This window comes from Diaphorina citri, unplaced genomic scaffold (assembly GCF_000475195.1).
Source record: "Diaphorina citri unplaced genomic scaffold, Diaci psyllid genome assembly version 1.1 scaffold262, whole genome shotgun sequence".
NCBI classification, from domain to species: domain Eukaryota; kingdom Metazoa; phylum Arthropoda; class Insecta; order Hemiptera; family Psyllidae; genus Diaphorina; species Diaphorina citri.
In genome coordinates this window covers 229,919-243,642 of record NW_007377699.1, presented here as the reverse complement: position 1 = coordinate 243,642, position 13,724 = coordinate 229,919, and the positions used below count along the sequence as shown (strand labels likewise).

Genomic DNA, 13,724 nt, shown 5'->3' with positions numbered 1-13,724 from the left:
CTTCCGATCTATAATTTTATTTGTCTGATTGTGATTGCAGGTATTGCAGGGGATGTTCATATTGATGCCAATGGTGATAGACTGGCCGACTATTCCCTACTTGACATGGACCCAGACACCTCGGAATTTAGGGTGAGTGATAGCTGGGGGAGAGAGAGAGAGATGCTTTGTTTGGAGGACTTTAAACAGGGCGGATACCAGCGTGAAATTTTCCTTGCTAAAGACTGGAGGTAGAACAAGACCAACTGAGAGTAAACTTTTCAATTGTAATTAAATAACTTGAATGTTGAACGGTTTTAAGCGAAATGAAAATGAAGAGCTGAAAAGTGGGGTTAGAGGATCTATAGACGAAGATTTGAAAGGAGGTTAAGAAGAAGAAGAAGATAAGATGAAGAAGAAGATAAGATGAAGAAGAAGAAGAAGATAAGATGATGAAGAAGAAGAAGATAAGATGAAGAAGAGGAAGAAGAAGAAAAGAAGAAGAAGAAGAAGAAGAAGAAGAAGAGGAAGATGAAGAAGAAGAAGAAGAAGAAGAGGAGGAGGAAGATGAAGAAGAAGAAGAGGAGGAGGAGGAAGAAGAAGATGAAGAAGAAGGGAGGTAAAAGTTCCAACGAAAAGACAGTGTTGCTTTAAACTTCTGAATTTGAATGTTCGAAGTTGTTTTCAATTTTCATATCTTAATTTTAACTTGTGATATTGGCAAAAGTCCATGATAAGAATTGCAAAACAAAGAAATTAGCACAATTCCTTATCTAGGATTCCTTGCTAACCCTGTTTTTAGAAAATGGAGATTATTTTTTTTTTTCCAATTTCCTTTTTTCTACTAATGTTATATCTGATTACAGGTAGGTATCTACCGAAATAGATTTTTTTTTTTTTTGTAAATTAAACAAATAAACATTTCTTGGAAAATTCGTCGTAAATAAATTCTGTCCCCCATTTTTCAAATTAACTTTCTTCTAATTTCGAGGAAAAGCAATTGCTATATTTACAAAGAGCATAGAAAACTTACTTTTATTTAGAAGTAAAAAAAAAAATCTTTCGAATAATTTTATTTGTCTGATTGTGATTGCAGGTATTGCAGGGGATGTTCATATTGATGCCAATGGTGATAGACTGGCCGACTATTCCCTACTTGACATGGACCCAGACACTTCGGAGTTTAGGGTGAGTGATAGCTGGGGGAGAGAGAGAGATGCTTTGTTTGGAGGACTTTAAACAGGGCGGATACCAGCGTGAAATTTTCCTTGCTAAAGGAACAGCCAAAACCAAATGCCAACCTAAAAGAAATCGCTCCAGAGATGATAAAGCTGACGAAAAACGCCGACCCCGCCTTAACACGGGAAAAGGCGGAGGAGAAGAAGAAGAAGACGAAGAAAGAGATGCTTTGTTGGAGGAGAAATTCAGAAGGAAGGAAAAAACTTCTGCGTTGACGATGACAATGCAGGATAATAATATGATAGAAGTTAACAGGAATGAAAAGAAGGAAAAGAAAGTTGAAAACAAAGAAGTATATGCGTAAGATGAGAAAATTGAATAGGAGAGAGAGAGGGAGTAAGGGGAGAGAGAGAGAGAGAAAGGGAGAGTATGAATGAAACACGATATCTACCAAGGTGTGAGAGAGAGGGGGAGAGAGAGAGAGAGAGAGAGAGAGAGAGAGAGAGAGAGAGAAAGATGCATTTAAACTTGCATGGATAAAGACATAGAAAAAAAAATGAAAATAAGGCGTCAGAAAAAATAAAAATATAAGACACTGGGAACAATAGGCATTCTTGAACGATAGTTTTGTAGAGGAAAATAGTCGATTGTCTGTTGACGTAGAAAATTCAGAAGGAAGGAAAAAACTTCTGTGTTGACGATGACAATGCAGGATAATAATATGATAGAAGTTAACAGGAATGAAAAGAAGGAAAAGAAAGTTGAAAACAAAGAAGTATATGCGTAAGATGAGAAAATTGAATAGGAAAGAGAGAGAGGGAGTAAGGGGAGAGAGAGAGAGAGAGAGAAAGGGAGAGTATGAATGAAACACGATATCTACCAGAAAGTGAGTTACACATTTTGAATAATAATAAGAAAAGTAATATACATAATAATATACTTCTTGCTCCATCCCCGATTAATTCAACTTAACAAATTTCAAGACCTTGGAATCGACCCTCTAGATCCAAAATTCATCTTGCTAATCACCACACTACTGAGGTTGGCATAGTTAGAACCACTGAGGTTGGCAAAATTGGTTTATATCTTGTATCGGAATCAAAAGCCTTTTCAAAGTCTAAATATGCTCGGTCCAACGTCATTTTTTTCTCTTTTGATCATTTTTCGCTCCTTTTTCTGTTTCGATTTTTTCCTTGGTAATGTTACTTACTCTTGCCAATCCGGTTTTAATAATTCCTAATCCTAATATTCTTCCCTAACAGCCCTCCTAGATCATCCTGGTCCTTTTCCCCTTGTTCCACCATTCCTGGGAAATCTGACGGAAGGTTGAAAATGCGTGGGATGGAAAATAATATTCACACAACGTTACATTTTACAAGGCTCAGGTGAATTCTATTTTTTCGCAATTATCTCGATGTTCTCGCCTCATGAAAAAACCTGGGATCCCTTGAGATTTTGTTGAAAGCTTTTTTTTCTAGAAAAATCTCAAGAAAAGCCCCGGTTTAGCACTGTGATGGTAGAAAAAAAAATGCGTTTTAAAATCTATTATAACCGTAGAGGTTTGAGTTGAATGTAGGTAAATGTGAATTCTATTTTTTCGCAATTATCTCGATGTTCTCGCCTCATGAAAAAACCTGGGATCCCTTGAGATTTTGTTGAAAGCTTTTTTTCTAGAAAAATCTCAAGAAAAGCCCCGGTTTAGCACTGTGATGGTAGAAAAAAATAAAAAATAAATAAATAAAAAAATGCGTTTTAAAATCTATTATATCCGTAGAGGTTTGAGTTGAATGTAGGTAAATACATCATCATGTTATTCATGATAATGTATTTAGTATTTACCTACTAGATATTTCTATCCATAAAAATACTAGGTATTTAATCTGGAGCAAGCCATCATTAAAGTAAAATTCTGGTCTGCACTTTGTCCAGTTGCTAACAGCGTAATATAAAGGACACTTTTTTGACTTCATCAAAATTTACTTTTCAAGTATGGTTTTCGAGGGTTACGAAAGTGATTTTTCATGTTTTTTGAAAATTGTATTCAGTAAACTGACAGATTTTTTCTACCCTTTTCCACCCTCGAAAATTTCCTGTTTAGTAGATATAACTTATTAATTTTCAACATTTCTTGTGCTCTTTTTTTTTTCTGGGAAAACTCGCTTCAACATATTTACATTGAGCAGCTGTTACTCTGCTGAGAAAAGTTGTGGGATTAAAAGAGTACACACTCTTTTTTTCTGAATATTTCACGTCAAAAGAAAGAGTGTTCTATCCCTGTTAGATCGATAGATTATGTATTTACACTGTGTTCGAATTCCATTCTTGAAATTTGAAAAGGTAACCTCAAAGGATCCCATATTGCCATTAAAGAAGACTTTTTTCCCCTTGAATTTCTTGTCTGATAAGTGATAAGGGTCAACCTACCTAACTTACTTACTTTCTGCAATAGCTATTCGGAGACTTACTTGCAACTTGTACAAGTGAGTAAAGCTCGCCATTAAAGAAGACTTTTTTCCCCTTGAATTTCTTGTCTGATAAGTGATAAGGGTCAACCTACCTAACTTACTTACTTTCTGCAATAACTATTCGGAGACTTACTTGCAACTAGTACAAGTGAGTAAAGCTCTGTCCACACATAGTCGACGGTCGATTGAATCTATGTTGTGGAGGCAGTCTAGACAGTTTCAGCCGACATCGATCGACGGTCGACTATGTGTGGACACAGCTTAAGAATCAACCACGCTGGTGCATTCAGAGACTCAGACTATTCAGAGTTTTCCTGGAAGCAATAATTCAAGTGAGCAAAGTTTTCCTCGTATTTTGCACGTGAAAATTCCCTGTTGAATCTTCTTTATCTTTATTTCTGCCATCTCACTTCCTGGTAGCTGAAATCTCAGAATATATGTCCTCTAACCGTGTGCTCCCTTCTCCCTCTCTCTCTCTATCCCTCCTTCTCCCTCCCTCTCTCCACTGCATTTGTCCCGTCTTCCCTCTTCTCAAAGCACAACACTTGGGATTCTTGGGAAGAAAAATACTCAGAATGAAGATGCACACATAAAGAACGAAAACGGAAAGAGAGAGAGAAAGAGGGAGAGAAAAAGAGAGAGAGGGAAATAGAAAGAGGCAGAAAGAACGAAAAAGAAAGAGAGAGGGCCTCCCCTTGGGTGATAGAGAGAAGGGAGAGAAAGAGGAAGAGGGGAGGAAAGAATAAGAGAGAGAGCGAGATGGAAAGAGGAAGGGGAGGGAGAGGGAAAGAAAGACTAGAAAGAGTGAGTGAAGGAGACTAGAAATAAGGACAGAAGAAGATGGGAAGACGCATGAGTTGGACAAAGAGATAAAGGTAGGGACAGACTCCACGTTTTTTGCACAGACTAAACTCAAACTCTAAAGTATAATGTGATGAGAAGATGAGATCTGATAGCTAGGGGGTATAATAATGGTGAGAGGTAGGTACGTGGTCAAACCATTGAGATAATCATTTCCGACAAGCGAGAGTGTTTCTCAACACTGGGCGCATTATTCTTGCGAAATCTGAGTTGAACAGTTATCAACGTCTTTTCCTCTTCTGAATGCAGAAGGTATTTATCTGAATTGCGAAAGGCATTTATCCGTAATAGCATCCCGAATTTGCAGAGAGAAAGAGGACAGGATAGGAGAAAGCCAGCCGTTCCGAGATCGAGCCATATATGTTTAGGATAAAGTTCGCCCCGGACAGAAATCGACCCTGCAACCGAGTGCTTACAAAGCCAACGCTCCGCTCTACCCTCCAAGAGTCCAAGCTACATAACTAGGCTGGCTATAATGCCTTGTACGGAACTACTGTCCATCATTTGTGTACCACCCTAGTTTGAAGATCACTGCTTTCTTCCTGTCCAACGTCCGCCTTTATTAAGTACCCTTTCCCTATTTTGCCCTATTCTCTGTTCCTACTGTCCGACTTTATTAAGTACCCTTTCCCTACTTTCCTTTTCATCTGTGTTCCTACTGTCCCATTTATCTTGTTTCACTATTCCTCGCCTTACCCTGTTTTATACGACTGTCTGACGTGTCTAGTATGGCTGTCTTATAATATGTACATGTACCCTATGATTGCCCTTGTACTGTGTACCCCGTATGTCTCCCTTATACTCCTCTCAATATCTTCTGGTCAAATTCATTTGGTATCCTTTGTCCGTAAGGCATCCTGCTGTTGAGCAGGAAGGTGACTGTTAAGCATTTCTCTCTACGAGTAATGTTACGAAAGATGCCTTGTACGGAACTACTGTCCATCATTTGTGTACCACCCTAGTTTGAAGTTTGAAGATCACTGCTTTCTTCCTGTCCAACGTCCGCTTTTATTAAGTACCCTTTCCTTATTTTGCCTTATCCTCTGTTCCTACTGTCCGACTTTACCCTAGTTTGAAGATCACTGCTTTCTTCCTGTCCAACGTCCGCCTTTATTAAGTACCCTTTCCCTATTTTGCCTTATTCTCTGTTCCTACTGTCCGACTTTATTAAGTACCCTTTCCCTACTGTCCTTTTCATCTGTGTTCCTACTGTCACATTTATCTTGTTTCACTATTCCTCGCCTTACCCTGTTTTATACGACTGTCTGACGTGTCTAATATGGCTGTCTTATAATATGTACCCTATGATTGCCCTTGTACTGTGTACCCCGTATGTCTCCCTTATACTCCTCCCAATATCTTCTGGTCAAATTCATTTGGTATCCTTTGTCCGTAAGGCATCTTGCTGTTGAGCAAGAAGGTGGCTGTTAAGCATTTCTCTCTACGAGTAATGTTACGAAAGGTCATTTCCGACAAGCGAGAGTGTTTCTCAACATTGGCCACATTTTTCTTGCGAAATCTGAGTTGAGTTATCAACGTCTTTTCCTCTTCTGAATGCAGAAGGTATTTATCTGAATGCTAAAGGCATGTATCCGTTGAGTCGGTTGTACGAATTCGGCTTGTGTTAACATCCCAAATTCGAAGAGAAAAGGACAGGCTAGGAGAAAGCCAGCCGTTCGGAGATCGAGCCATATCTGTTTAGGATAATGTTTGCCTCGGACGGAAATCGACCCTGCAACCTAATGATTACAAGGCAAACGCGCTACCCTCCAAGCTACATAACTAGGAAGGCTATCTTCCTTGCTATGTACGGAACTACTGTCCATCATTTGTGTACCACCCTAGTTTGAAGTTTGAAGATCACTGCTTTCTTCCTGTCCAACGTCCGCCTTTATTAAGTACCCTTTCCCTATTTTCCTTTTCATCTGTGTTCCTACTGTCCCATTTATCTTGTTTCACTATTCCTCGCCTTACCCTGTTTTATACGACTGTCTGACGTGTCGAATGTAATATGGCTGTCTTATAATATGTACCCTATGATTGCCCTTGTACTGTGTACCCTGTATGTCTCCCTTATCCTCCTCTCAATATCTTCTGGTCAAATTCATTTGGTATCCTTTGTCCTCGAGGTATCCTGCTGTTGAGCAGGAAGGTGACTGTTAAGCATTTCTCTCTACGAGTAATGTTACGAAAGGTATTAAACTTATCTAACCGTTCGGCGTTCCCTAAAAACAACTTTTAAATTGGTTATTCATCTTCTTGAAACCATTTAAATTAGCGTGTTATGTATGTATCTACTCACTACTGTATTTAAATACCTAGGTATTACTTATTTCTAAAGAAGTCGCCTTTTAACCTCCGAATAATAAGTGGGTATGGCCTATAGCCTTGTAATTTATAATAAACAAAGACTTATTTGTTCCAAGATCTTCTTTTGAGGTGTTTTGCTGTAAAATTTTAAAATTGCTTTGTAGGAATATAAGAAACACCCGTCCAAGTGGGTAGGGGGGGGGGAGGTATCTTCTGTTTTCATTTTAAAATTAAAATGGAGAGAAGTTTCAAAGGTCTTTTTTTTTCTTGTTTCTCCTGCTTTTCTCTCTCTCATTCTCTCTCTCTCTTTTCCCCCTCCTCTCTCTCTCTCTCTTCTCAAAAGAAAAGCATGGGTAAGTAAGCACTGTAAACAGAGACGAAGAAGGAGAAGGAAAGTAATAAATTGAATAAAAAAATGGAAACAAAAGCACTTAGGAGTTGTGATTTATCTTAATGGTTATATGAAACACTAACCTGGGAGGTGCGGTTGTAAGGAAAACTGCGAACAAAGTGGTAGTCTTATGTTCTTTCCATCCATATTTGCTGGATCTTGTAAATCCTGTATCTTAAGTTCTATGTGTAAGTATAACCCACTTATTAGTCGGAGGTTAAAAGGCAACTTCTTTAGAAATAAGCAATAGGTACTAAAATACAGTAGGTCGTGTGACAGCAATATTTGTGGGACTTACCCTTTTCAGTTCTAACAGCAGAGGTCGAGTGAGATCAATTCTTGACTTCTTCAGATTTTTTATTGCTACCTTGTTGCCCTGTAAAAGCAAACAATGGGCGTTTCTTAGATTTTATCCTAGAGCGAAAACTTTTCGCAGTCTGTATAAATTGATCAATGAAGACAATAATTACGAAGTTAGAACCTAGTTTTTGGCACTTCTTATTTACTCAGATACCAAACATCATTTACCCCTTGAACTACTAGATTAGATACCTTATAAAATTACCCCATAACTTACCTTATAGAAAGCAGTGGGAACAAACACCTGACGTCCCACATCATACAGACTCATGGCATCCTCTGATATGACAGTCTGGAAACACAGGGAATTCAAATAAAGCCATCGGATTTGGAGGTTGGTGATTCGAATCGAAGTGAAGTTAAGTTGGAAGTGTCTTCTACCATGTGACCCTATGTTGTCGAGGCAGTGTAGACAGTTCAGCCGACATCGATCAAAGGCCGGTCGAATATGAGTGGACAGGTGGATACACCTTTAGAGCTCTATTATAATATGGTCAAATTCGTAAATAAATGAGGAAGAAGTTATATACCTCGGCTCAGATTGAACCCACGCCCTCCTGTTTACCAGGCGAGCATACCACTGTACCAGCGAGTCATCTAATGTAGGTTCTATATAATACTTATCCAGATGAATTGTACTTTCCCGAATATAATTCTCAATACAATACAACAATCCCAGGGGACTCCTAATAATCTTCTAAGGACCTAACCCTCATAGCTCAAGTAATTTTCAGGAGAGAGAGAGAGAGAGAGAGAGAGAGAGAGAGAGATAAATTACTTTTCCCTGTTCTCTCTCTATCATCTATCTACTTCTATATCCCTCCCTCTCTCTCTCCCCCTCCCTCTGTCTCTCTCTTCCCTCCCTCTCTCCCTCCCCCCCTCTCTCTCTTGCTCTCTGTCTCCCTTTCTATTTTCAGAGGTTGCCGTCCATCTAATGAGGATTTCGAAGACAGGAAAACGAAGAAAAAAGAAAGGAAGATACGAAAGAAAAGAAAGCGCAATTAAATGAAATGGGCCTTCATAAATCTGCCCAATTTGTCACAGGGAAGAAAGGGAGGGAGGGAGAGAGAGAGAGGGAGGAACGATGGGAGGGAGAGAAATGATCCCAGTGATGGGATCATTTCACATCTGTTGTTATAGCTTTCTATTGTTATAAGGAGAAAAATAAAGCTCATGAGAGGAGGAGGGAATCGCAGAGGGGAGGAGAGAGGGGAGAAAAATAAAAGAGGGATAGAGGAGGAAGAGGAGGAGAGATAGAGATAGGAGAGGGGGAGAAAAAGAGAAGAGGAGGGAGGGAGAGGGAGAGAGAGGAGGGAGGAAGGGACAGGGAGAGAAATAATGGACTTCTGTTTTTAAGAAACGTTGACATAATAAGACTTTTTAGTCTTAGCCGACAATAAGTATAAGGTACATTAAACACAATAAATAATAAATGAATTCATTAAACTGCGGACGTGGGGGCGTATTCCACAAACGATTCTGCACTCCCCTCTCATTAATGTTTACTTCACTTGTAGAAAAAAGTTTCGAACTTCAGAATTCTAAAATCTAGCCTATAATTATTCTAAGGCGGAATGCACACTGGAGGAAAGCATAGATTAACACAGAGCATTGCACACTGGATTCCATGAAACGCGTTGCTCTAGTAAGTATTCCGCCCAAATCCTAACCCATATATGTATTCTTGACAGGCAATTATTCTTTTCGTTACGTCTTAACCCAATACTATGGCTTACCAGTTGACTATTGCGTCTATTGTGGAGACTATGAAAGCTCCCTCTCAGCTTTCCTTCCAGCATAGACGCCGGACTTATGTCTCGCCACTGAACTTTCCATGTCATACTGGCGATTTCAGCCTCGAGCTTGTAATGACTAAAAATTAGAGATCAATGTAGGAAAATTAGAGATCCATGTATGAATATTAGAGATCAACGTCTGAAAATTAGAGATTAATATGTACATAAAGGTTTACAAGAACTTTGCATACTCTGGGATTCTAAACCTAAGGAGCGGAGCGGTTTGAAATCCTAGATAAAAAACGACGGAAAAAAAGACTCAAATGACCATAGCAGTTGAAGGACTGCTTTCCACGCGCCACAAAAGAAGATGATGTGATGTAGGTACTTTTCTATTTTGTTTCTTTTCCCCTCCTCGTTTCCTTAGAAAAACAATACATACTTGATACTTGCATATAAAAACCCTGCTAGCTGCTAGCACTTCCCAACTTGACCTAGCTCTTCTTAAATTTTTATTTTGCCTGTTTATAGCCAGGAAGCAATCAGTAACAAACAAGCATAACATAATTTATAGTTATTCTTCTTCTTCTTTTTTTTCTTCACCTACCTATTCCCATGTACAGACGGGGTCGGCGTTTTTCGTCAGCGTCTCTATCAGCCCTAACTAGGGTGATTGCTTTGGGCTGACATTTGGTTTTGGCTACAAATTTTACGAGTGGATGCCCTTCCCCCTCAACCTTGGCTATTTCTTTAGCAAGGGAAATTCAGGCTGGTATACTCCCTGTTTATAGTCCCCCAGCGAGACTAAGCTGGTCTACTCCCTGTTTAACGTCCCCCAGCCAGACTATTAGAACATAATTTATAGTTTTATTGGGAACAATACATTTAATATTTTTCCATCAAGAAAGCTTTTTTTGTTTTAGGGAATCTTTTGCGATAATCACTGACGATTTGTAGTGCAAATTGTCTTTGCTCTTCATTTTTAGTCAAGCAAAGACAATTTGCACTACAAATCATCAGTGATTATCACAAAAGTTTCCCTAAAGCAAAAAAAGCTTCCTTGATGGAAAAATATTAAATTTATTGTTCCCAAAAAACTATAAATTATGTTCTAATAGTCTGGCTGGGGGACTATAAACAGGGAGTATACCTACCAGCCTGAATTTCCCTTGCTAAAGAAATAGCCAAGGTTGAGGGGGAAGGGCATCCACTCGTAAAATTTGTAGCCAAAACCAAATGTCAGCCCAAAGCGATCACCCTATAGTTAGGGCTGATTGAGAGGCTGACGAAAAACGCCGACCCCGTCTGTACATGGGAATAGGTGAAGAAAAAGAAGAAGAATAACTATAAATTATGTTATGCTTGTTTGTTACTGATTGCTTCCTGGCTATAAACAGGCAAAATAAATATTTTTCTCCTAATTTTCACAACCAAACGTGTTTGTTCTTAATTTTTCCGAAAGTTTTCTATATCATAGTACGAATAATTAATCTAAATTAGCATTTATTGTGTTCTTTTGATGTTTCTCAAGTAGCAAATATTGTTTAAAACAAGTTTTATTCTATTATAAAAAGAAATTCTGAAAGAGAACTACTTTAGGTCCTGTTGAAGCAGGTATTTTTATTTCAAAAGCTGCCCGTAATACCAGCTCCAAGAATGTGATGTCTACATGGAAGATTTTAGCAAGTCTTATACACATTGATTAGATATAGCACCCTAGTCTTTAATATCTATCATTTGTTTTTATTTAGTATCGCTCAGTAACAAGCGCCAGTCGACGTACTAGATGTAGTGCATGGATAGCGCCACTTTTGTGAGCTAAATGCAGTTTCAAGACTAGATGTATAGATCTATATCATAGATGCAGAGATTGAATATAATTAGTCCTTAAGTACAGTACTGAATCTAATGTCATTTAGTCATACATAGATATTGCACGCTAATACTTAGATATACTTACATCATTATATAAGGGATAACCATAAGATGTGAATCCAGGGTCTACTTTTCTTATATGACTTAGGCGTGTGTCTGGAGCGCTACTTCGCACAGCTAGCTAGTCTTATTTAAATTTGAAGGAATACGTCCCCAGTATGAAGTTACATACTCCATTGGGTTAGTTATGCTAATTTCCATAAGTTTTGGTCATTTCATTAGAAGTGAGGGTTTAATAGGTCCTTAAGCTATCAGAGGTAACCGAATATCAATAAACTTGTATCTTAATTCTCTATTAAATAATTGACCTACATACTTACCATTACTACAGTAGGTATATTATGTTATAATTATTATTTTTAGGTATATACTAAAGATTATAATTTACTAAAATGCGTAATTACAAATATAATATCGTGCACAAAGAAAATAATGATACGCTTGTTTGGCCCCTTAAACATTTGTTAGTTTGTAAAGCGTTGTTCTATAGTAGCGAAATGTGTCCCTAATTCATGAGTTTATATAAAAGCGAGCGCTTCACGATTGAAAGCTACTTACTGGTTGTAAGTTCAATTCAGAATAAATATAGGATAATTAAATAGTCAAAATAAATATTGTTTAAAAATCTAAATTTAATTTCATTCTAATATATAAAAAGCCCTATCTATCAAATTCCCTCTGTTAGGTAAGTGCTCTCGGGCGCGCAAAACTGCTGGGATGGTAAAACGACCACATAATGCCCGCCAGTTAAAAGACAACCGATGGAACTGGCACCTTTGTCTAAAATTTAGAGCCGAAGATGCCCGCTGGAGCGAATAAAACTTTCCTAGGACCTGTTGAGCATCGATCGACATGCGCGCAGAAGAAGTGATCCTGGAGATCGAGCTGAGAAAGCCTTTTAACCTAATGGAGTATAAGTTATGTTCGATCTTGAACGTAATATGGTACGCTTGAATACGATCGACCGTATAGTATCTGGACACGACTATTCACAAATTGTTCACACCACCAAAATCTATAGAACTAAGGGCCCTTAGGGTCACCAGATTCATGCTGTGTATAAGTGAGGACTATTGATGCAAAAATATAATAAAATTTCAATCCAAATCGGGATACAACTAGTAATGCGCAGAAACCGAAATTATGAGAATAGTCTAGATACGCGAAAGAACTGACCGCGATTTCTGAGATCGCTTTCTTCCCTCTTTGTCTGCTAGAAGTCTTTACTCTATTGGAGTGTATATGGTCATATTTGTGCCATATTGGAAGAGAATTTTAGATATCTATATTCAGTTGCGGCCGTGATAGTCACTAAGTATAGATAAAGGTAGTTTTGTACTTCTTCCAGACTCGATTTAATTGACAAAAACACGGGTCATTGAGAGTATCTTTTGCGCCTGTCTGTGGTTATATTTATGCTCCTGTCGCCGTGTAGTGACCATCATAGTACTCTAGCTACCAAAGAAAACTTGAATGATTACCAGGTTTATTAACTTTACCCAAAAGCACCATGCCCCTCTCTTTTCCCCTCCCCTTTCCATTACAGTCTAAACTCGCCTCGTCTTGTTCGCAGAGGAGTAGTTTACCGCCTTGGGTTTGAACCAATATATCTGAAGTAGTAGAAGGTAAAAGCGGCGTTAAAACGCTCCAAGCACTGCTCGTAGGTAGCGAGAAAAGTGCCACATGTGTTGTGGTTAACTGAACCCAATTATTTAATGTCGATTAGCGGTTAAACCTTCTTCTCTATTGAGCAAAGAGTATTATTACTTTTTATTCATACGGGGTAAAAACTGTTGAAGTTTTTTTCTCTATAGGCTACCGCTACATATGGTTCCTATTTCTATTTATCCACAAATGGAGCGATTTTTGCCAAGGGATTACTCTAACTACGGAACTGTAGCGAATAGTGAAAAGTTTTCTAAAACTGATTTGTTTTAGCATACGTACAAACAGCACGACTTAACGCTAGAAATTGTATAGAACACACGTGGCACATGCTCTGAGATGTTCTATATCTGATGTTTTTCGTTGGAATCAGGAAGTGGTTTATCACTAAACAATCTTACAATATTTTAAGTAGGTTTAAGTATTATGTACTCACACGCAAGCTAGTTTAAGGTCGAAGTTTCATCTTCGTTATTTGAAACACAGATATTTTGACTCCTGTGTAAACCTAACCATATTGTTGTATATATCATATTATATCCCTCAGATAGGTATCCCCAATAAGAAACCAAAACGTGTGTAGCCGGATAGGAGCGCGCTACTATCAATATTTCGTCTGGTATAGATAGTTATTCTGTATCGAAATAAGCAATGAGCCTGGGATAGTTGTCTATACTAAAGAGCGGTTACCTGATACTCTCTTGTGGAGGCTGCGTTTAGATCATTATGAGACCACAATTGTGTAGTTTCTCCGCAGATCTCAGCCAGCGGTACCCTTGAAATTTCGTGACCTGACGCCAAACTTACAGTTCACTGGAATGGCGATGACGTAAAAAAAAAAGA

General features: G+C 38.4%; 1 protein-coding gene across 1 annotated transcript in view; it reads right to left on the bottom strand.

Moving 5' to 3' along the window:
• LOC103506780 (receptor-type guanylate cyclase gcy-28-like) overlaps positions 1-13,724 on the bottom strand; it is a 95,635-nt gene that overhangs the window by 4,295 nt on the left and 77,616 nt on the right. The window contains exons 7-9 of the mRNA XM_026821763.1: positions 9,282-9,424; positions 7,763-7,837; positions 7,484-7,561 (exon numbers count right to left, since the gene is read on the bottom strand). Of these exons, the coding sequence (XP_026677564.1) occupies positions 7,484-7,561; positions 7,763-7,837; positions 9,282-9,424 (296 nt within the window). The remainder of the gene's footprint in view (positions 1-7,483; positions 7,562-7,762; positions 7,838-9,281; positions 9,425-13,724) is intronic.